This window comes from Carassius carassius, chromosome 4 (assembly GCF_963082965.1).
Source record: "Carassius carassius chromosome 4, fCarCar2.1, whole genome shotgun sequence".
NCBI lineage: Eukaryota > Metazoa > Chordata > Actinopteri > Cypriniformes > Cyprinidae > Carassius > Carassius carassius.
Genome location: NC_081758.1, coordinates 34,069,862 through 34,091,044, shown reverse-complemented (window position 1 = coordinate 34,091,044; position 21,183 = coordinate 34,069,862). Strand labels below are relative to the sequence as shown.

The following is a 21,183-nucleotide window of genomic DNA, read 5'->3' as shown; positions in this document are numbered from 1 at the left end:
GAGGGATTCTAGTGAGAATGTTTTCCAGATCACCCAGTGGGTTTGCTTTAAAATATGGGTCTCAACATAAAACACAAGGATAACAGATGATATACCTCTGCTTCAGTCTTTCATTATGTCTCTCTATTGCGCTATAATGTTTTCTATAAAAGTGTGTCTGTGCAATTTGTGTCTGTAATAAGTGGCTGCCGTTGTGTATGATTTCCTCTCTAATTCATGGATAGCATAGTGTGCTGTCACACTGGGCTGTATTATAGTGTGGTTATAAACTAGGCCAGCAATTCATCTCTCTCTCTCTCTATGTTTTTGTCTCCCTGTCCCTACAGGACTCATTCTCATGGGAACAGAGAGTTAGTTTTGCAAAAAGCATTGCATCTGGAATGGTGAGTGGTCTTCTGGGTCTGCACACATATAGCTTGGTAAACAATAAAAGCTATTGTTGTACAATATTTGAGGTAACTATTGGTCCAGAGTTGACAGTTATATATTCATACTTTGAAGGAAACCGTGAGATTATTAATTTTTTGGGATGTAAAAAAAAAAAAATCCCATCCAAGCTTAATATTCAAAGACTAAAAATAAGACTTCCATAGGTTGATTTTGCATGTGAAGTGTCAACACTTTGGGTCTGGTACTTCCAGCATTATGTTGTTGTTTTAGTGTCTCAATCAGTCTCATGCAACAACATCTGAGTGGTTGAAGACAGACAAGCAACTTTCAGTTTAGCAGGAGGATTTGTTGTGTCCTGTTGCCTAGTGCTGCTGATTGCATCACTTTTTCAGTTTTAGTCTTCGTTCTTCTTTTTGTATTGGTGATCAAGAGGTCTCATGCAGTTTGGTCTTTCCTCAGATGCAAGCTCTTTTTCTGTCTCATCTGATTTATTTATTTATGGTTTATTTATTCTCTTATTCTTTCAGGCATATCTGCATTCAATGAGCATCATACATCGAGATCTCAACTCTCACAACTGCCTGGTCAAACTGGTACGGGAGCACCCATTCCACATATTAACTCAGATCAACGTCTACACTTATTTGGCCTTGCTTGCAGAGCCAAGGGCCTAGAAACAGGTTTTCATAATCAAGAAGAGCTGACAGGCTTGTGTCAGCACAAACAAAACTGCTAAAGTAGACAAGCACCCAAAAACAAGTTATGTAAGCAGTAGAGCACTTAAGCAGTAGAGAGGGGGATCAACGCTTCATATTTTTACTTGTCCTGCCAACATTTTACATTGTTTTTGATCTCTTATCTTGTATTCCAATAAGCTTATAGGATATCAATATTTTAGAAACCAATAAAATTTTACAACTCTCTATTTCAATTTTGATACAACAGCAAAAATCACTAGCCAAAAATAAACATTATTAAAGACAAGTGACAACCAGTAAATAAGAACAAATGAACAAATTACAAGTAATAGCACAATTAAATATAAGCCTATAGCACAAAAATAGAAATGAACTGATGCTTTAGGTTTCCATGTTTGTAGATGTTCAGGTACAGAAATTGAAAAATCACATATAAAATAACATTTGCATATTCTTCACTCTGTGTTGCACCTTGATTTTTTTTTACGTACTTCCGAGAGAAAATGGTTTGATTGAAAATGGGGTTTCGGGAGAACCACATCATAACACGCACCTCCTTGCCATTTCTGTTAGTTACGTGTTGTTTCCTCCACGCACTGTCAACGTTCACGGGGCACTGACAGTTGGAGGGGCGTGCTTAGGCTCATGCCTTAGGTCAGACTGACGTCATCACAGAAGGGCCATCGCTTTAGAGGAGAGGAGCATTCTCAGATTTGTATTAAAGACTACGAAGGCAAACTATTATTTTTTTTTGTGGATTGACTTGCACGGATGAATTGTTCACCACAAAAATAGCAATGTGCGCTAACAAAATAAATATAATCAATTTTGATTTAATGTGTACTTTAAATGCATTATACTGAGACAAAATGAAAAGAAAACGTCATTCTGAAAACAGTCACTTATGTTCCCCTCAGAAACGCATTCATGTAAAATTCAATGTTTGGATTTTCTTTCTATATTTTGTGCATCATGAACAGTGGCCTGCTACAGTATTTTCTCCTCTTTTTGAGCGTCTTCAGCATCTCTGGCCTCTGTTAATGGCTGTTTACAGTTCAAGTATAATAAAAACAATATTTCCACACAAATGGCCAATTTTGAGAAAATTATTGTAGTGCAGTTTGTGTACAAGCACGGAACAGAAGATACACGGAACACCATTGTATAAATTCAATATAGATGAATCATTGTTAAAGCTACAAGGTTACTTGCCAGTACTGGTATTCTGACATACTTTTGTATGTATTTGCCCGTTCATGCGGCAGATCTGAAAGAAGTTGTGGCCTGATCGGGCAAGTGACAAATCCGTCTGACAGATCCGTCTACTGTCCCGAACGTCTTTCACGCTGGCCCCGGGCCATCGGGCAGTCCTTATTATTGTTGAGCCCCGAGGGTGAAGATCTGTTCACTCTTGAGGATTGTTTAGTTAGTGGAAAGAAGATAAGACAGGAAATGCTGTCTGACCCTGACTGACCTCAGTGTTTCACATATCATGAGTGAATCACTTATGACAAGCTATTTAAAGAACAAACCGCATGCCTTTGGGGCTTAGTAAAACATTTAGACAAGCACAAATTGTTTAAAGCTAAGATAGACTTCTGGTGTTATCAAAATCTTTCTTTTTACTTTATTAATTTATTTTGTGAATTATATTTTTGATTTTCTTTTCATTTTTCTTTTTTATTTTGTGTTTTTTAATTTTATGTATTTATAAATTAAGTTTTATTTATTTGTATATACATTGTAAATTATTTATTTACTTTTTCCCCTAAATTCTTTAGGTTTCCATTTGTACTCCTTGAATTTATATCATACAACTAGCACTACCTGTCATGCTAAACATTTTTGCATATTAAGCATCTGCTCAATCTGTTCTTTTTTGTTCCACTTGTCTGACTCCTGCAGGACAACACTGTCGTTGTGGCAGACTTTGGTCTGTCTCGTCTAATCATGGAGGACAAGGTCAAACAGCCAACCCCTGACAAACCAGCCAATAAAAAAAGACTGTTTAGACGCATTGACCGTAAGAAACGCTACACGGTGGTGGGGAACCCATACTGGATGGCCCCAGAAATGCTTAATGGTGAGAAGAGAGTATTACACTAAAGATAGTGCTTCAATAACACTTAAATTCAGATTTTGCCACCATGGTCATGTAATGAATTGTGGTGGTCCATTAAAGATCATTTAAATAAAAGGTTTTTCACATTACTTTTGAATCCAACATCTTTTTGTTTTGTTTTGATTTTTTGTTTTTAATCCAGAGTCCAAGCTCTGGTATAACCTTCACTTACATAAATTATTAAGTTTAAAATTGGGTTAGTAGTATCACTTTCAACCCTGGATTGTGGTCCCAAAGATAAAATAATTCCAATGTAATTGGAATAATTGTCCAATGAACAATGCTTGTTTCTTTAAATCTTAATGGTAATCTGGTAATCACAGAAACATTTACATGCTGCATCTGAAAGATTTAAAAATGTCAAACAGTGACTATAATGGTGTTTTTCCTCTCTGTTAATCTAATTTAACTGTTTAGTTGTATATAAATAAATAAAATCACCTTTATTGCTTTCTGAGAATATTGTGCTCAAGTTTTTTGTGTGTGTGTTCCTCCAGGTAATTGGCAGTCTGCTATAAACATAGGTGTTTTTGTAGGCTTGTTTTTCTTAATGGATGTCTTTTATCTGTGTGTAAACAGGTAAACGCTACGATGAGAAGGTGGATATTTTCTCCTTTGGCATTGTGCTTTGTGAGGTAAGGGTCGTTTGTTGTGGTAAACATCTCTGACTTTATGGCTCGCCTTTATGAGGACAGCACGGGTTCTTAGAACTGTCATTTATGTAAGCACTTGCATACGAATGTCGGAAAGCCAAAAGCAAATGTTACGCTCTACTGGTTTGAGTCAACACTGCTCTATTTCATTTTCAGTTATGTAAGAGGACACTTAAAAGTTTCCTGTTTACTTCACTTCCATTTGTGCTTATTCATTTTGAACTCTTCTTTTGGTATAGATTATTGGTCAGGTTTATGCAGATCCCGAGTGTCTCCCGAGAACGCTGGATTTTGGGCTCAATGTGAGAAAATTCATTGAGAAATTTCTTCCTGAGCACTGTCCTCCGGCTTTCTTCGCATTGGCTGTGGCTTGTTGTGATCTCACCCCTGACAACAGGTTAGTGCCACTATGTTTTGTCACGAATGCCCTTCTTTTTTCAGCAGTAATAACAAAAAGGTGAGTTTAAAATGAAAACAAGACAGATGACTATTATGTGAATGTATTGTTCAAATAAATGGTGTTCTTTTGAACATTCAGTTCTGTGATTCCGAATGTTTTCAATTGATAATAATAGTAATAGAAAATGGAAATTTCTGGGAATAATATACGTGTTTCTTGAGCACCAAAATAGCATATTCAAACGATTTCTGAAGGATCATGTGAAGACTGGAGTAATGATGCTGAAAATTCAGCTGTCATCACCGGAATAAATAACAGTAAAATCTATTTAAATAGAAATTTTGAATTGTAATGGTATTTCACAATATCACTGCTTTTACTTTTTGATGAAAAAAAGTGAGCATAAAAGACTTCTTTCGAAAGCCATACTGACCCCAAACTTTTGAACAGTAGTGTATCTAGACATTACAATATTACCCTATAATAGACAGAAATAGTTCCTTTTCTTACCTCTTTCCACTTCCGGTCTCCTTCAGGCCTGCTTTTCAGAAGTTGGAGGACTGTTTTGAGGCATTGACTCTGAATCAGGAGTTGAATATCCCTCTGCCTGCAGAACTGGATGATCTTCAGCAGAAGTTTTTGAGGACTTATGGACCCAGTGAAATTGTGTCTGAAAACCAGGAAAACATCATAAACTAATCCAACAGCAGCACAGGCTGAGATATCGGCTGGAATCCTTTTTATTTTCTGGATGAGTTTACAGAACTGAATCGGAGCATTTACCTTGGGTTTGCATACGGGGAACATACTGATGCTGGCGTTCTTTGGTGAGATCTGTCATGACACTCAGAAAACGTCTAGAACTGCAAAGTGTTTTTGGCAGAGTTCTGTTGAAGAAACAGGTACTATTTCAGTGACCCTGAACGTCTTTCTGACATTTTATTTCCTTCTGTCTAATTCCGATGGTTTAGTTATGATTTAACCATGCATCACAAAACCTTTAAGAGTGCATACCACTAATTAAGTTACAGATTTCCCTAATGAAGTTTCAAATGTCAGATTTATGAAAAATAATTGTGTAGCATCCATTACACTGATCAATGAGTATTTTTCAATCACAACGAAAGTGTGTTGTCATTAAACCTATCAAGACCATGTCTAGGTCATATAGTTCAACCCATAACAAAATGTTGTAAGGCATTTGAGACCATTAAGATTTGACTTTTAGGATTGTTATGTTCACCCCCCTCCCAGATTCTCAATAATGATATTTAAAGTTGTATTGTTAATGCTTATTTAAATAATAAAAACACCATTGAGGATATTGGGAATTATAGTGCTTAGTTGTCATGGAAATTTATTTTTAAAAATAGGATCAAATGTGAGCCTGACATGTTATCAGGTGGTTAACCACTTTACTTCAAATAATAAAACATATAGACTCTCCATATAGAAACTCTATTGTTGAACCACACTGCCCCCTGCAGGTAGTAGTGCTTAAGTGCACTCAATCCCTTTATCACTAGCACTTGAGGTCCTGACCTCTGTAACTTTACAATCCAAAGACAGAGAGTGATAAAACTCTAATGAAAGGAAGTAATAATGTTTCTGAGATCAGATTTGATTTCCTATGTGTGGTTTCTTGGAAATGCGTCTTACATTATACTTCATTCTTGGTGCATCAGCTATTTGAAAACTGGAGTTTATTCCACTGTTATGGACTCACCTTGTAAATATAACATGACAGGGCAAGGATCTTTTTTTTCTCAGTATCTAAACATGTTCTGGAGTTGTATTCTCCAAGTGAAATAATAAGTGAGATCGTAATGCTGGATATTGACCGGCCCTGTCTTTAAGAGTTATCCGCTCAGTGCTGAAACAAGCTGTTATTAAAATGTCTTCAACACAGAATTGAACGAGTGACGTTTTGTGAGGACGTTTGAAAATGAATGTCATCCTTACTTTGATAACAAATAACGTTTAAATTAACTGGATATATATTGTTCATGTTTGTATAGATTTTAACTCATGTGTTGGGATAATGTGGATTTGTAGTTTGCATATGTTTATAAAATGTGAAAAGCTGTAAAAGAGCATTTTTTCCTAGCCTTATCTGTCAAAGGTACTGACACGTACAAAATTATAACCACTATACTTGTACGCCACAAAATTTCTCACACTAATGTTTCATGAATAAAGATGAGTACGTATTGGCTTCATCTTCATTTGTTCTCTTTTTCACCCGTATTTCCACTTGATTAATAAATTTAATATACAGAAGCCTCAATCGGAGTCGAAACAACACACAGAATAAATTAGTGTTTTCCAAACCTGCTCCTGGATTATCCCCGGCTCTGCACGTTTAGCATAGTTTCCAAACTTGAATTCATTTTAAACCGCTTAAAGGGTCGTTTCAAACCAAAGTGGGCAACCGAATCGTTGCTGTAAGGGGTATTTTCAGTGTTGCCAGATTGGAAATGTCCAAGTATCGTACCAGAAGTTCAAAATTATCGTATTTGGAAGAAAATTATCGTACACGAGTCAAAATAGTTATTTATCTATTCTAAACCAAGAACATTTTGACACGACCTGCAAATTACCACAATAGATAACAAGGCGTATTGTTGGACGGAAGCAGTGAGACAAAATACAATTATCAGTGACTGTCTGCGTCGCGTTGCATATTAAAACATATTAAAATTATTTTTAACACTTGCTTTGTCGCGTCCAGTGAAGAAGGAATTTAGCTGTTGCTGGGTGGGGCAGTTAACTCCACATTTGAGCCGCTGTCATAGGAATCCTGCGTGTTACGAGGTGTTGATGTTCATGGACCGCAACTAGTGCTCGTTGGCTTTAAAGCAGGGCACTCTCATGCATCCTTAACACACCCCCAGGTGCACACGAAAGCATTTAGAGTGTCTGTAATGAGCCGATTTCTTGTATGAGTAAAGAAGCCCTATGACTGCAACTACTATCATTAAAATTTTCATAAAATTCTGAAATTAGCGTACATTACGGGATTTTTTTTCATTATTGATCGTACAGAGGTAAAAATTATCGTACAAATACGATAATTATCGTACGTCTGGCAACACTGGGTATTTTCGAGGCCCTTACTAAATGCTACACGCCGTGCTCACCGCGTCATTTTGTCGTTTATGAGCACGTGCTTCTACGTTGCTCCAATTCAAATCTCAAACTTTCTTAAAAAAATAAAATAAAATAAATATCTGTATCGTGGTTTCCAGACTTAAGTACCTCAACCATTTGAAACTTATAAATAGGTTTGTAAAGTACCAAATCTGCTTATTAGAATTATTTCTTAAGGATAAAATATGTACTAAAATAAAAAGTTATCTTAAATGGTAATATTTCACAATTTTATTTTTAAACTAAATTTTTACCAAATTAATGAAGCCTTAATTAACAAATTCTTAAAAAAAAAAAAAAATGATAAAAAAAGCAGTAACTTTTGATCATTGGTATGTACTTTTTATATCAACTATAAACAAATAAGTATTATTCAGTGTATACTGCACTGTACACAAAACTTTTTTTTGCCCCTATGCTCCCATAATAATGTGCAAGAAAGTGAACATTGCTACAAAGTGATACATGGGCCACATCACTATTGTAGTGTACAATACGGCAAGAACGTCATAAAAAGGACATCAATATAATTTTATTCAAACTGCTGAAAATAAAAAAAACGATCTTCTGGAACCTCAAGCAGTTGTACAATCAACCATGGGAAAACAAATGCATACATAAAAAAATAAAATAAAAAAACCTCTGTAAAATTAGACCACAGTACTTTATTTTACTACGTCATCTTGTACCCTCTCTGTTTCAGGTGCATGCTTTAAAGTCCATCATCTTATTTCTGAACATCTGTACGGTCAGGAACAAACCAACAGTGATACAGATAATGTAACCAGAGTACGCTAATCAGACTCGCTCTGACTGGTTTACTGAAGTCATGACCACGCTCACTTGCGCTTTATCAGATTGGGGCCACAGGAGCAACAATACATTCAAAAGTAATTTACTAAGGCAAGATCTCCGGAAAGTGTTCCACTTTATTCAGTCAAAAGCTTAAGCTAGTTTAGCTCTAGCATCCCAGGCCACATGATCTGCCTAACGAATATCAATTTCTGGAAAAGAGCTATCAAAGGCATTTAACTCAATAAGCTGTAGTTGCTAACCAAAGCTCCCTGCAGAATGAACAGCCCAGCTGTAGAGCAACAGATTCAGTTACACAGGTACAATTTCAGTTTCAACTCTCCACCACAACTGCATTAGGAACATATAAACAACAAAAAAGTCAGGGAAGAAGATAAGAATGGATTGTCTTTCTTTCAAAACGCCAGAACATCAGATGATCTGATCCATCGATACTTGATAAGAGGACGTGGATCTGTTAACTGGACTGTCACCCTCTTATTGGAGTTCAACAAACAGGGAAAATGCATGCCCTGTGATATGCACAAAAAGTACTTGCAATTTTTCTCCAGGTCAATCGCTGGCATGCATGTTTATACAAAACCACCATATCACCTTTTCCAGTGTATCGGCCTATGTCCTACTTTCCTCAACAACTTTGCTGAGATAATAAGGACATTGTCTGGGACAAAAAGCCACAAGTTTCCACCGCTCTCTCAGGGCATATGCCCTACCTTTACCATGAAACTGTGGTGTAAAGTGAAAAGAGACAACAGGCAGAAGGAGGTGAATGTGGGGTTTGGTCCTCTGTGATTCTGCAGTGCTGCATAGACAAGTCTCAATGAGATGCCTTTCAATGTACTCCTCCTGCTCCATCAAGCTCCAGGGGTTCCCGCTGTCCCCATAAGAGGGTCGGCTCCCTCGACCGGCTCCTGAGTGGGGGTCTGGTTGATTGGTTCAGCCGAGATGATGATGGTGTTCTCGTCCACCAGCTCGCAGGTGGGATTGGCAAAGGCAGAGAGGGGAAGAGTGATGCGATGCATCTCCCGCTCGTAAACCCGCTGCTCGTGCTGTTTCTTGAGGTCACGACCCCTATGGGACAAAAAACAAAACCATTTCACTTCAACCACTGCCACAACACCAAGATTTCTTCATGTTTATGTCACTGATCAATTGAATGAATAAGAGAATGGGGTATACAAAAAATCTTTATTTTTATTTTAAATTTTTAAACTTTCAAAATTTTTAATCTTTTTTTTTTAATATTTTTTCATGACCAATTTTTTTAGCATTACAATTTGAGTGAAAAGTTTCATAAAACTTCTGTGTAAAGCCATAAATAATATAATGCATGTATATTTTGAATATTTATACTCTATCACATGACATTAGTAACTGTTAATAGTTTGAATTAGATGAAGTTAGAAGTTGCTTGGTACTAGACATATTTAATTAAAAGCTTGATTAAAAGTGTCATATTTCTTAAGTTTAATTTTTGTTTTTGTGACCTGAAAAACAAAAAGTGAATGTTACATTGCAATTTTATGCTTTCACACGTCAATCATTTGTGCCTGAACCCTGAGAAAATGGTGAAGAATGGAAAAGAGCTTAGGCCGCCATTGTTATGTTCTAAATTAAATTAAATTAAATTAAATTAATGCATTTACCAGACGCTTTTATCCAAAGCGACTTACAGTGCATTCAGGCTATCAATTTTTACCTATCATATATTCCCGGGGAATCGAAACCCCCAACCTTGCGCTTGATAAGACAATGCTCTACCAATTGAGCTACAGGAACTCAGGATCATGTTCTCATGATCTTTGATTAAAGATGATAGCACTTTAACTATTAAGACCCTGTTTTTAAACTTATCAAACGTCTAAGATTTTCAATTAAATGTTCCAAAGAGACTTTTCCAAATTCATACTTTCTGTCTCAGAAACAGACTCGAAGAGCCATTCTGAATTACATAATCAAAATGAATGACTTATTCCTCAGTGCTTCCACTTCATCTCCTTATATATTCTGAAGTGACGCACTACAGACAGAAGGAGAGATTTGTCTCCAGTATCACCTATTTTTAGCATTGAGATATAAATGTGCTACTGTGGAGAGGACCAGCTCTAATTCATAATTTGCTGCCAAAGAAGAAACCAATCTCCTTTACTGATTCAAGATGATGGGATGAATACTGCAGAAATGTCATATTACAGGACACACCCGTCATATCTCTAGCCATTCAGACTTTGCGTGGCAGTTTTGCGGCATGTTATGCAATCCTCCTACACTTACCCAGCACTTTCCAGCCTGATTGTCTGCAGTCAACTCTGCTTCATCACAACTGAACTGAGCACTACCGCTCTTGCAAAAAATAAAGACACTGAAGAAGAGCTCGAATATATGAGATCCATGTGCTGTTACATTATAACGTGGGTGACATTGTCCTGGTATTAAAGGTAAGCTCTCCTCTCAGCCAACATCCTGCCTCTGCTTATTTATACCGAGCAAATTAATTGCTAGATAAATGGTGTCATATTACACACTATATGAGATTTTGATGGTATAAGCAAAAATATTACTATTATCATTATTAATATCATTAATTTTAGTTATATGATTCATATACATATCATTTATATAATTTCATATCATTTAGTTATATAATAATAATCATACACATAATTTGATTTAATAATAACCTAATTTGAAGCAAAAACAGAATGTTCTGACAAGCTTTGTGAAATTATACCACGCAAACTTTTCTGAAGACAGTCAGCTCCCCTCAGAAACAAATTCATATAAACCCCAAAGCAATATTGAGGATTTTCTTCCAATGGTTTGTGCATCATGAATAGTTAGTTATTTTCCTGCTACAGTATTTTTCTCTGTGCGTCCATCTTCAGCGTCTCTGGCCTGTTCACGGGTGTTAACAGACTTCATATTATCACATAAATGACATTGTGCAGTCTAGAACAGAGCGTTGCAATAAGGCAAAAAACGGCCGATTGCCGATAGCGTAAAGGCAAAAATATACATCGACCATCCATGCACCGTCAGCATTACGTTATTTTCGTCATTAAGAGGGCTCGCGGACAGCCGCACATCCTGTGGTACTGCACATGTGAGCTCATCCGTCTGCTCATCTGCGGTTGAGTATACTTTTGAAAGCTGTGCGGACGTGGCTGTGCGCGAGACGGAAAGGAACGCTGAATGTGAAGTGTACCCGAGCCTTAAGATCGGCCCTCCAACACATGTGACTATAATGGGACATTGTGTTTCAGGTTATACTGACCGTTTGTAGAAGAATCCTATTGTGATGCCACCTCCAAGCAGGATGATAATGGCCATCATGAAGACAGCGAGAACATAACCTACCAGGGTAGCAAAGACAACCAGTATACCTATGAACTTCTCAGTAATTGAATGTATTTTGAGGTTTTAGTAATGTCAACCCAACACCTACCAAGAGTCCCAAGGTCTTTTTTCTTCTTGGGTCCACTCCTGACCTGCTGATGGACTCCCTTCACGGGCTGCACCGCCACACCTTCCACCTGCGTGTTTTCGAAGGACTCTACCATTCTTGGGGTGAGTCCCTGAGTGGGGACAAACTCGTCTGGAGCTGTGGCTTCTGTGGAGTTTTGGTCTATGGGGTGACATGATAAACAGGATATGAGTGTTTTTCAGCTTTTTCTCAATCTGCTAATTCAAGTCAGCTCTACACTCCCATTAGTTAACCAAATATTTATACTAAACAGTTTTACTGTGGTCTGGGAGCGAGTGCTCTCAACTGACAATTGTGTTCTCTACCATCCATCTCCTACTGTAACAAGGTTTTTTTTTTTTTTTTAATGACTTAAGTCACAATGTAAAATAAGCAGCAACAAATGTTTCCATCCCTGTTGTGACATACATCCAGAGTAAAACAGACTATTGAAAAAGAAAAACTTTTCAATAGCCGTTATACTTTTCTAAACAAAGCTTTATTCTTTACTGGACACATCAGGCCATTACTAGGACTTTTTTTGTTTGTTTTTGAAGCATGCATAATGAGCTCAATTCTGTCTATTTTTATTTACAAGGGACATTAGGTGGATGTGATATGCTTCAAAGGTCCCACGGGAAGAATTCACATAAACATTTACTTCTCTTGCTGATGTCCAGCTCTCAGAATTTTTCCACCACCTCCTACTCTAAAAAGTTGTTTACACACTCTAGCAGAATTAAAGAACATGAGTTCACAACTCAGCTAGCCAATCAGTGGCTGTTGCAGTGGTGTGCATCTTCATCACGACCAATCAGAATCCCAGAGGGCGAGGCCTACACCTCCTAAACAGCTGCAGAACAAGTTTCCTTGTTTGCTCCTTTGTCTGCCCCGGCTGAGGAAACCGAGGCTGATGAGTTTAGGCTTATGTTGTTCAAAGGAATTCTTCCTTGCAGCATGTTAAGTCAAAAGATAATTCTAAGGAAACTGCATAAGCATGGATTAAAACTGGCCTAATAGTCTCAATAAGAGTTTTCTTTTTAATAAATCAACAGCTAGCTTCTGGAAAAATGATTAAGAGCACAAAAAAAGTTCCGTTTAGTGTAAGCTCTGGGGAAAGTGAATGCATTAAAGCATTTCATTTTCATAATGCCATTTGCTTTTTCCCACAAAAAGTAAGATTGCACATTTCTGCATCATGCAAATAATTTTTAAACTTACTTCTAACTAACGTTAGTGAGACCCAGTTTTGAAATGCCTGAGAAAGACAAAACACCAAGTGATTTGTGATATTTTCTTACTTAGGTTCAATTTAATGCCAAGAATTTAGAAAATGAACATTTATATGAATGCATAGGAGCTGCTGTGATTTTTGAAATATTTTGTTTAATTAAGAGTGAACATGGCTACCTTGGCATGTCATAATATCACACGCTTCTTTTCTGGTCACGCCATCGGACCCGGAGACATAGCACCAGGGCTTCTCTGAACCATCTGGGTTACGACAAAAATTGTGATCTCCAACATCTGGCAAGAAGTAAACAAAACAATTAACTTTGAAAATAAGATTTAATGGATACTTCATATTTTCTATCAAAACATATTTTGTTTATGTGAGCATGTGTCCCACATGCACATCCCCATAAAAGCCTTTGTCTGGGTTATAGAAGAGTGATTGCTCCGCTTTTTGAGTTGTGCTCATAATATATGTGGGCAGCATGCCCACATCATACATAACCATAATGTGTACCAGTTTGCAAAACTGCATTCTCTAATTAATGGATACAGTCTGTGAATATGCATGATTGTATGTATCCTAGCTTGATTTCCCCAAATATGATAACATTGTTTAGGGGTGTTGTTTGATTTCCAATTTTATAGTAAAAATGTACAAATATATCATGAAATGTAGAAACATAAGTTACCTGACTGAGAGTTTAGACTCTTCCAGTTGAGGCAGATATTCCCTGTGGATGTCTTCTGCTGCATTCCTCTATAGTCTTCTCCATTAGAAGTTATACACTCTGGGGAAAACAAATCAACTTCATGTGATTTGGAAGTCTGGTTTCAGTTCCATTCAGTTTAGAATAAATTGGTTACATGTTCATGTTTAAATTTCAATATTTGCTAAACTAAACATAATCAATTATTTTACAGTTAAACATCCTTTGTTATGAATGATAATTTAGAAACAGTGATGTAAAATGCAAAATGGTAGGAAGATATACCCTCATTCATAAACTCCAATACTTATACTCTAGAACTAAATGTATATTATCTTTTTTCTTTTTCTTTTTATAAAGTAATTGCAACACATTGAAATGGATCTTACCTTCAACAACAGACAAAACATTCACCAAACAAGAGCTCAGCAGAAACACAAAGTACAGCAGCTGACACATTTTCATTCGTCGATGTTATTAACAAGAACAAGTATTATTCATGACGAGTCGAAACGAAAACGATCTGTTTTAAAAGGAAGAGCCTGTGGTAAACCGAGTCACACTGCTCTCTCTTGTTTTGACTCGAGCTCTGAGTGAGCTGGTAAACAGCCCTTCTGTCTGTGCACTGATGCCTTTGCAGTGACGCCGCGTCCTCAGGGTCCTAGAAACACCATCTTCTCTCACCAATATGATGCGTGGACGGTTCATGCGATTTATAATGGACGAAATGGCTGGAATGTTCCAGCAAACGATTTATTGTGTTATATATTATAAAAACACACAAATGTTTCACATTTGACAAAGGTAATTTGTTTCAAGAAACTTTTTCTGTATAAATGTATTATTTAAATGTTATTACAGGTCAATAATAAAATATAAATCGAATCTATCTATCTAGAAAGAGAGAGAATTTATATATAAATTATGAATATTTGTATTCACATTTAAACGTTCTTATATAATTATGTATTGTTTAAATGTTATAGATTTATATAGATTATATAGATATATTATAGATTTATTATAGCCAGTCAAGCATATACACCACGGTCATTTAACGAACATCAGCATCTTAAAAAAGCTGGTCAGCAGAAGGAAGCATGAAGTGCTCCAAAATGTATTGGTAAGCGGGTGCAGTGACAATGGACCAACACCAGCAGATGACATTTCACCCCAAATCATCACATTATGGAAACTTAACACTGGACTTCAAGTAACTTGGGCTATGAACTTCTCCACCCTTCCTCCAGACCTGAGGACCTTAGTTTCCAAATGAAATACAAAACTTGATCTCATCTGAAAAGAGGACTTTGGACCAGCGGGCAAAAGTCCAGTTCTTCTTCTCCTTAGCCCAGGTAAGACGCCTCTGACGTTGTCGGTGGTTCAGGAGTGGCTGCACAAGAGGAATACGACAACTGCAGTCAAATTCCTTTGACATGTCTGTATGCCTTGACCCCACCCTCAGTCCATTCCTTGTGAAGTTCACTCAAATTCTTGAATGGATTTTGCTTGACAATCCTCATCCTCATCAAGGCTACGGTTTTCTCGGTTGGTTGTGCATCTTTTTTCTTCCACACTTTTTCCTTCCGCTCAACTTTCTGTTAACATGCTTGGATACAGCACTCTGCGAATAGCCAGCTTCTTTAGCAATGAATGTCCGTGGTTTACCCTCCTTGTGAAGGGTGTCAATGATCGTCTTCTGGACAACTGTCAGATCAGCAGTCTTCCCCGTAATTGTTTAGCCTATAGTGAACCAAACTGAGAGACCATTTTGAAGGCTCAGGAAACCTTTGCAGGTGTTTTGAGTTGATTAGCTGATTGGCATGTCACCATATTCTAATTTGTTGAGATTAAATTGAATTAGTGGGGTTTTGTTAAATGTGAGCAAAAATCATCACAATAAAAATAACCAAAGACTTAAACTACTTCAGTCTGTGTGCATTGAATTTATTTAATACACAATTTCATAATTTGAGATGAATTACTGAAATAAATGAACTTTTGCACAACATTGTAATTTATTGAGATGCACCTGTAGCAGAATTCATACATTCAAATGTATCAAACTATACAATAATGTTTATTATTATATAAATAATATAATAAATAAATATTACTTGTATAATTATTTTTAATTTAATATTATAATTCTTTTATTATGCCATCTATGTGTCACGTTCGGTGTTATGGAAAACACAGGAGAGAGAACCAATTGCGAGTACGTCTTTAATAAGGGGTAATCCAAAGAGAATACACAGTCCAGGCATGAGTCGTAACCAAAAACATCCATCCAAACATAAACCAAACGAAGACAAGGCAAGGGCAAGAACTGACAGACATGAATTAATGTTCAACATTAAACAAGGACTCCGTGACTAAGACTCAGACAGACCAGGTATAAATACACAAAAGGATTATGGGGAAACAGGAGACAGGTGGGGAAACAATCAATTAACTAAACAAGGAGGAAGGTGACCAAATAAGGAGACAGGAAGTGATAATATGATAAACACCGTGGGAACTGAGGACACCTAGTGGGAACCCAGGGAACACAACCCAGACACTGTGACAGTACCCCCCTTCTACGGAGCGGCTCCCAGACGCTCCAAGACAGACACAAAACAGAGAGACCAGGAGGGAGGCGGACAGGTGGAGGCTCAGGGGGAGGGACGGAGGGCCAGAAAAGAAAAACATGGGGAACAGGCACCAGAATGTAAACACAACACAGAAAGACCAGGAGGGAGGAGGACCGGAGGAGGTTCAGGGGGAGGGACGGAGGGCCAGACTAACAGAAAGGAACAGGGACAGACATTAACACAAAAACAAAAGGAAAAAACAACATGAAGCCCCCCAGGGCGGAGCAGACGACCACCACACCCTTGTGGTCAAGGCCAGAGTCCTCCAGGGCGGAGCGGAAGACCACCACAACCGTGTAGTCAGGGCAAGCGCCCCCCAGGGCGGAGCAGAAGACCACCATGTCCGTGTGGTCAGAGCAGAAGCCCCCCAGGGCGGAGCAGAGGACCACCACGTCCTCGTGGTCGACGCCAGAGTCCCCCAGGGCGGAGCGGAAGACCACCACAACCGTGTAGTCAGGGCAAGCGCCCCCCAGGGCGGAGCAGAAGACCACCATGTCCGTGTGGTCAGAGCGGAAGCCCCCCAGGGCGGAGCAGTTGACCACCACGCCCCTGTGGTCGATGCCGGAGTCCAACAGGACGGAGCAGAAGGCCACCCAGTGACTTGACCTGACTCTGAAAGGTCCACGATGACTAGCCTTGTCTCTGGAAAGTCCATGGTACCTAGCCCTGGCTCTGGAAGGTCATCAGTGACTGGCCCTGACTCTGGATGGTCATTGGTGACTAGTCCTGACTCTGGAGGGTCATCGGTGACTAGCCCTAACTCTGGAAGGTCAACGGTGACTAACCCTGAATCTGGAGGGTCCACAAGCACATGACTAGCCTCTGGAAGGTCAACCGGAACCTCACTCAACTCTGAAAATTCAACAGTCACCTGACTCGACTCTGGAAGGTCAACAGGAACTTGACTCGACTCTGGAGAGTCAATGGGCACCTGACTTGGCTTAGGACTGCCTGTGGAGACGTGAGATGCCTCGGCTTCAGGCACCGCATCGGCCTCCGGAAAGGCATCGGGCACCGCCTTGGCCTCCGGAAGAGCATCGGTCACCGCCTCGGCCTCCGGAAGAGCATCGGGCACCGCCTCGGCATCGGGCACCGTCTCGGCCTCCGGATGAGCATCGGGCACCGCCTCGGCAACGGGCACCGCATCGGCCTCCGGAAAGGCATCGGGCACCGCCTCGGCATCGGGCACCGCCTCGGCCTCCGGAAGAGCATCGGTCACCGCCTCGGCCTCCGGAAGAGCATCGGTCACCGCCTCGGCCTCCGGAAGAGCATCGGGCACCGCCTCGGCATCGGGCACCGCCTCGGCCTCCGGAACAGCATCGGGCACCGCCTCGGCCTCCGGAACAGCATCGGGCACCGCCTCGCCCTTCGGAACCGCATCGGGCACCGCCTCGGCCTCAGGAAGAGAATCGGGCACCGCCTCGGCCTCCGGAAGAGCATCGGGCACCGCCTCGGCATCGGGCACCGCCTCGGCCTCCGGAACGGCATCGGTCACCGCCTCGGCCTCCGGAAGAGCATCGGGCACCGCCTCGGCATCGGGCTCCGCCTCGGCCTCCAGAACAGCATCGGTCACCGCCTCGGCCTCCGGAACAGCATCGAGCACCGCCTCGGCCTCCGGAACATCACCGGGCACCGCCTCGGCCTCCGGAACAGCATCGGGCACCGCCTCGGCCTCCGGAAAGGCATCGGGCACCGCCTCGGCCTCCGGAAAGGCATCGGGCACCGCCTCGGCCTCCGGAAAGGCATCGGGGACCGCCTCGGCCTCCGGAGAGGCATCGGGCACCGCCTCGGCCTCCGGAACAGCATCGGGCACCGCCTTGGCCTCCGGAACAGCCTCGGGAATGTCCTCCTGGACGGCTGCGGTCCGCTCGGGAACATTCTCCGGGCTTTGAGGAACGGTAGACGCCTGTCTCCTCCTCCGCCCTCTATGATGGCGAGTCGGTGGCACCTTGTCTGGAGACTCAGGCGTTGAGTCGGCCATCTTGTGCTGTGGCGCTGGGCTGGCGGCCATCTTTTGCTGTGGCTCTAAGCTGGCGGCCATCTTGTGCTGTGGCGCTGGGCTGGCGGCCATCTTGGGCCATGAATCTGGGTTGGTGACAGGCTTGGGCATTGGCGCTGGGTTAGCGGCCATCTTGGCGGAAGAGACAGGAGTGGCTGGGGCATCCCACGGAAGCCTATGCTGCAAGAAGTACACGAATTCCCAGAATTCCAGTGTCTCTAAATGCCCCATCTCCTCCTGAGAAACTGGATCATCCAGCCCGCTGTTGAAATAATCCTTCAGGGCTGCATCGTTGTATCCCATACCCTCGGCCAGGGACCAGAACACCTGTGCCAGGGCACCCACCTCATTGCCCTCTTGGCGGAGGGCGATCAGCCGGAGATACTTAGCTCTCCGCTCCGCCATTTTGGCTGGGGAACGGGAAAAAGACATACCGCTGGATCTCAGTGTGACGGAGTCCTTCTGTCACGTTCGGTGCTATGGAAAACACAGGAGAGAGAACCAATTGCGAGTACGTCTTTAATAAGGGGTAATCCAAAGAGAATACACAGTCCAGGCATGAGTCGTAACCAAAAACATCCATCCAAACATAAACCAAATGAAGACAAGGCAAGGGCAAGAACTGACAGACATGAATTAATGTTCAACATTAAACAAGGACTCCGTGACTAAGACTCAGACAGACCAGGTATAAATACACAAAAGGATTATGGGGAAACAGGAGACAGGTGGGGAAACAATCAATTAACTAAACAAAGAGGAAGGTGACCAAATAAGGAGACAGGAAGTGATAATATGATAAACACCGTGGGAACTGAGGACACCTAGTGGGAACCCAGGGAACACAACCCAGACACTGTGACACTATGAATATGATATGATGTGTTTTTATTTAATTTTCAGATGACACAACCTGCCCTTTTTATGAGACAAATTACAAATGAAAGCAAATTCCAATTATTAGCATTTTTTCTGATGAAAGCTGTGTGACTTAATGAGCTTCCATGCATCATGGGTTTGCAAGGAATGAAATAGGCCAAACCCTGTACACAAATTCATCGTTACAGTACTATCAATTCATTCACGTCATCCATTCTTGTTAAACAGATCTGAAAGAGCAGTCTGTTTTTAATAGTTCAGCACAGTAACTGCAGTGTCACATATTCTGCTTTAACTCATTACAGTTACAGTTCACCATTAATCTAAGTACCATGTCTTCATGCATCAGATAGATATTAATTGTATGACATTCTGGAATTTATGTTCAGGTTTTCACTGCATTGTGGAGCATGGAAGTAAGCAATTACATTTAATTAGACCAGATTGTCTGCTTCCTTTCCATGGTACTCCTGCTAGGTTAACTGACCCACTTTCTTTCCAACAAATTACACAAAGTTTCCAACCCCAGTCAAGTTGGCAGCTTTTTATTTGTGAGTTGTGCACCCAAGCAAATGAGTTTTACTCCTATTACTCCTGTTTGTTTCAGGAAGTCTACCTTAAAATTAAAATCTTTTTGACTGGTTTGTTTAAAAAGTGTTATTTAAATAATAATAATAATAATAGTAATAATGTAAACATTCTGAAAGCTTTCAGAATAGGACACACATGCATAGTCATAAACAATATAGTGAAGAAACATGATAAAACTTCCTATTTACTCTAAAATAGAACCAAGGACAAACAGTACTATAACATTACCATGTCTAATATACTGTCCAAAGATTCATTAAAATCTAACATAACTACTGTGAATAAAAAAATAACTAATCCAGTTGCAGAATAACTTACCATTTCTTCAGTTAATATTGGATCTCCATACGAGGTAAACAGGAAGTAAAATGTGGGTTACTATGGAGAAGACAGAAGATAATCAGTGGAAAAAGCCAAGCCAAACAGATTGTTCTGTTGAATCCTGTAAAAAGACTGCCATATATTTAATTTGCACAAGCAGATGTCTCACATTCAACAACTCAATTTTAAAACAGCTTGAATTAATAAAGAAACAGAAAGTCTTTTAAATAGGCAAATTTTCTCCAAATCCTTTTTTTCATTATAAATAGGCCTACTAAAACATTATTTCAAATTTTTTTAAATAATATAAAATGTTAAATTTCATCAAACAGGTATACAAAGACTGCTATTGTATGTCATTATTTATAAGTTGTTTTTTCTCTCCAGATTTTAAAATAACACCCTCCCAAGAAATCCACCTGATTGTCCTCTAGACTCTAAAATAATCAATATGTCATTTATAATACAATTGCAGCATTCATAGAGCAGTGCGAATCACTTCAGCGTCTGCTGTAAACTCAGACCATCTGCTCCACTGATGGCTACTGGGATACCCAGCTGCGTCCCAATACTGTGTCCACAGCAACCGAGTACATATTCCAACCATGAATCATGAAAAAGCCCTGTGCTGAGGGCAGAAAATGGACACTTAACCTGGGAGAAGACCCTCAAATGTGGCATAAAGCATACACTTTTTTCCTGCTGTTATCGTAGGGCAACTCTACCGTTGCCGCAAAAACCATAAGATCACTGTTTGATGCATTTACCCCTGCAGTGGAAACCAGAGTAGAAGTGGCCTTCGCAAAGATATGATGAAGATGAAAAAGCGGTACAGAGTGAGAAAGAAAGTCACAAAAATATGAAAACAGAGGGGTTAAAATGATCAAACATGTATTGGGAATACAAGAAAGGATTAGGATAGAATGAACCACAGGAGTGAATGAGAGCAGCTGATTGCGGCTGCTTTGTGTGTATCAGAAGATGCTGTGAGGTTGGTGTGAGGCAGCTCAAACCGGTTTGGGCTTTTGTGATGTGTTATCACAGCGAACCGTGAGCCACCACTCCACATAAAACCAAATGAGTCTCTGAGGTCGCAGAGATTGGCTATCAAAATTTCAATCAGCT

At 40.0% G+C, this 21,183-nt stretch overlaps 2 protein-coding genes and 1 long non-coding RNA gene across 3 annotated transcripts in view; 1 reads left to right on the top strand and 2 right to left on the bottom strand.

Annotated features, from left to right (window-relative positions):
- Window positions 1–4,972, top strand: part of LOC132139887 (LIM domain kinase 2-like) — a 29,631-nt gene extending 24,659 nt beyond the window's left edge. Inside the window, exons 11-16 of the mRNA XM_059548578.1 lie at window positions 327–383; window positions 918–983; window positions 2,994–3,171; window positions 3,790–3,845; window positions 4,103–4,260; window positions 4,800–4,972. Of these exons, the coding sequence (XP_059404561.1) occupies window positions 327–383; window positions 918–983; window positions 2,994–3,171; window positions 3,790–3,845; window positions 4,103–4,260; window positions 4,800–4,962 (678 nt within the window). The 3' untranslated portion in view covers window positions 4,963–4,972. The remainder of the gene's footprint in view (window positions 1–326; window positions 384–917; window positions 984–2,993; window positions 3,172–3,789; window positions 3,846–4,102; window positions 4,261–4,799) is intronic.
- LOC132139889 (uncharacterized) lies at window positions 3,491–5,172 on the bottom strand. Its single transcript, XR_009433683.1, has 3 exons — window positions 5,047–5,172; window positions 4,774–4,933; window positions 3,491–3,775 (listed from the first exon to the last, which is right to left on the bottom strand). It is a non-coding gene; the product is annotated as an uncharacterized LOC132139889 (long non-coding RNA).
- Window positions 5,173–7,929: 2,757 nt separating this feature from the next.
- Window positions 7,930–14,440, bottom strand: LOC132139886 (phosphoinositide-3-kinase-interacting protein 1-like). Its single transcript, XM_059548577.1, has 6 exons — window positions 14,022–14,440; window positions 13,615–13,713; window positions 13,100–13,216; window positions 11,672–11,851; window positions 11,501–11,579; window positions 7,930–9,297 (listed from the first exon to the last, which is right to left on the bottom strand). Exons 1-6 carry the CDS (start codon window positions 14,095–14,097, stop codon window positions 9,081–9,083), a joined length of 768 nt encoding a protein of 255 aa, XP_059404560.1. The 5' UTR covers window positions 14,098–14,440; the 3' UTR covers window positions 7,930–9,080.
- Window positions 14,441–21,183: the final 6,743 nt, after the last annotated feature.

Excerpts from the sequence above, each read along its gene's own strand:
- LOC132139886 (XM_059548577.1), bottom strand. The coding sequence starts at position 14,097 with ATGAAAATGTGTCAGCTGCTGTACTTTGTGTTTCTGCTGAGCTCTTGT. Across the intron at positions 11,852-13,099 it reads TGATATTATGACATGCCAAG|ACCAAAACTCCACAGAAGCC; the intron begins GTAGCCATGTTC and ends GTCACCCCATAG. Across the intron at positions 11,580-11,671 it reads AAAAGACCTTGGGACTCTTG|GTTATGTTCTCGCTGTCTTC; the intron begins GTAGGTGTTGGG and ends CTACCCTGGTAG.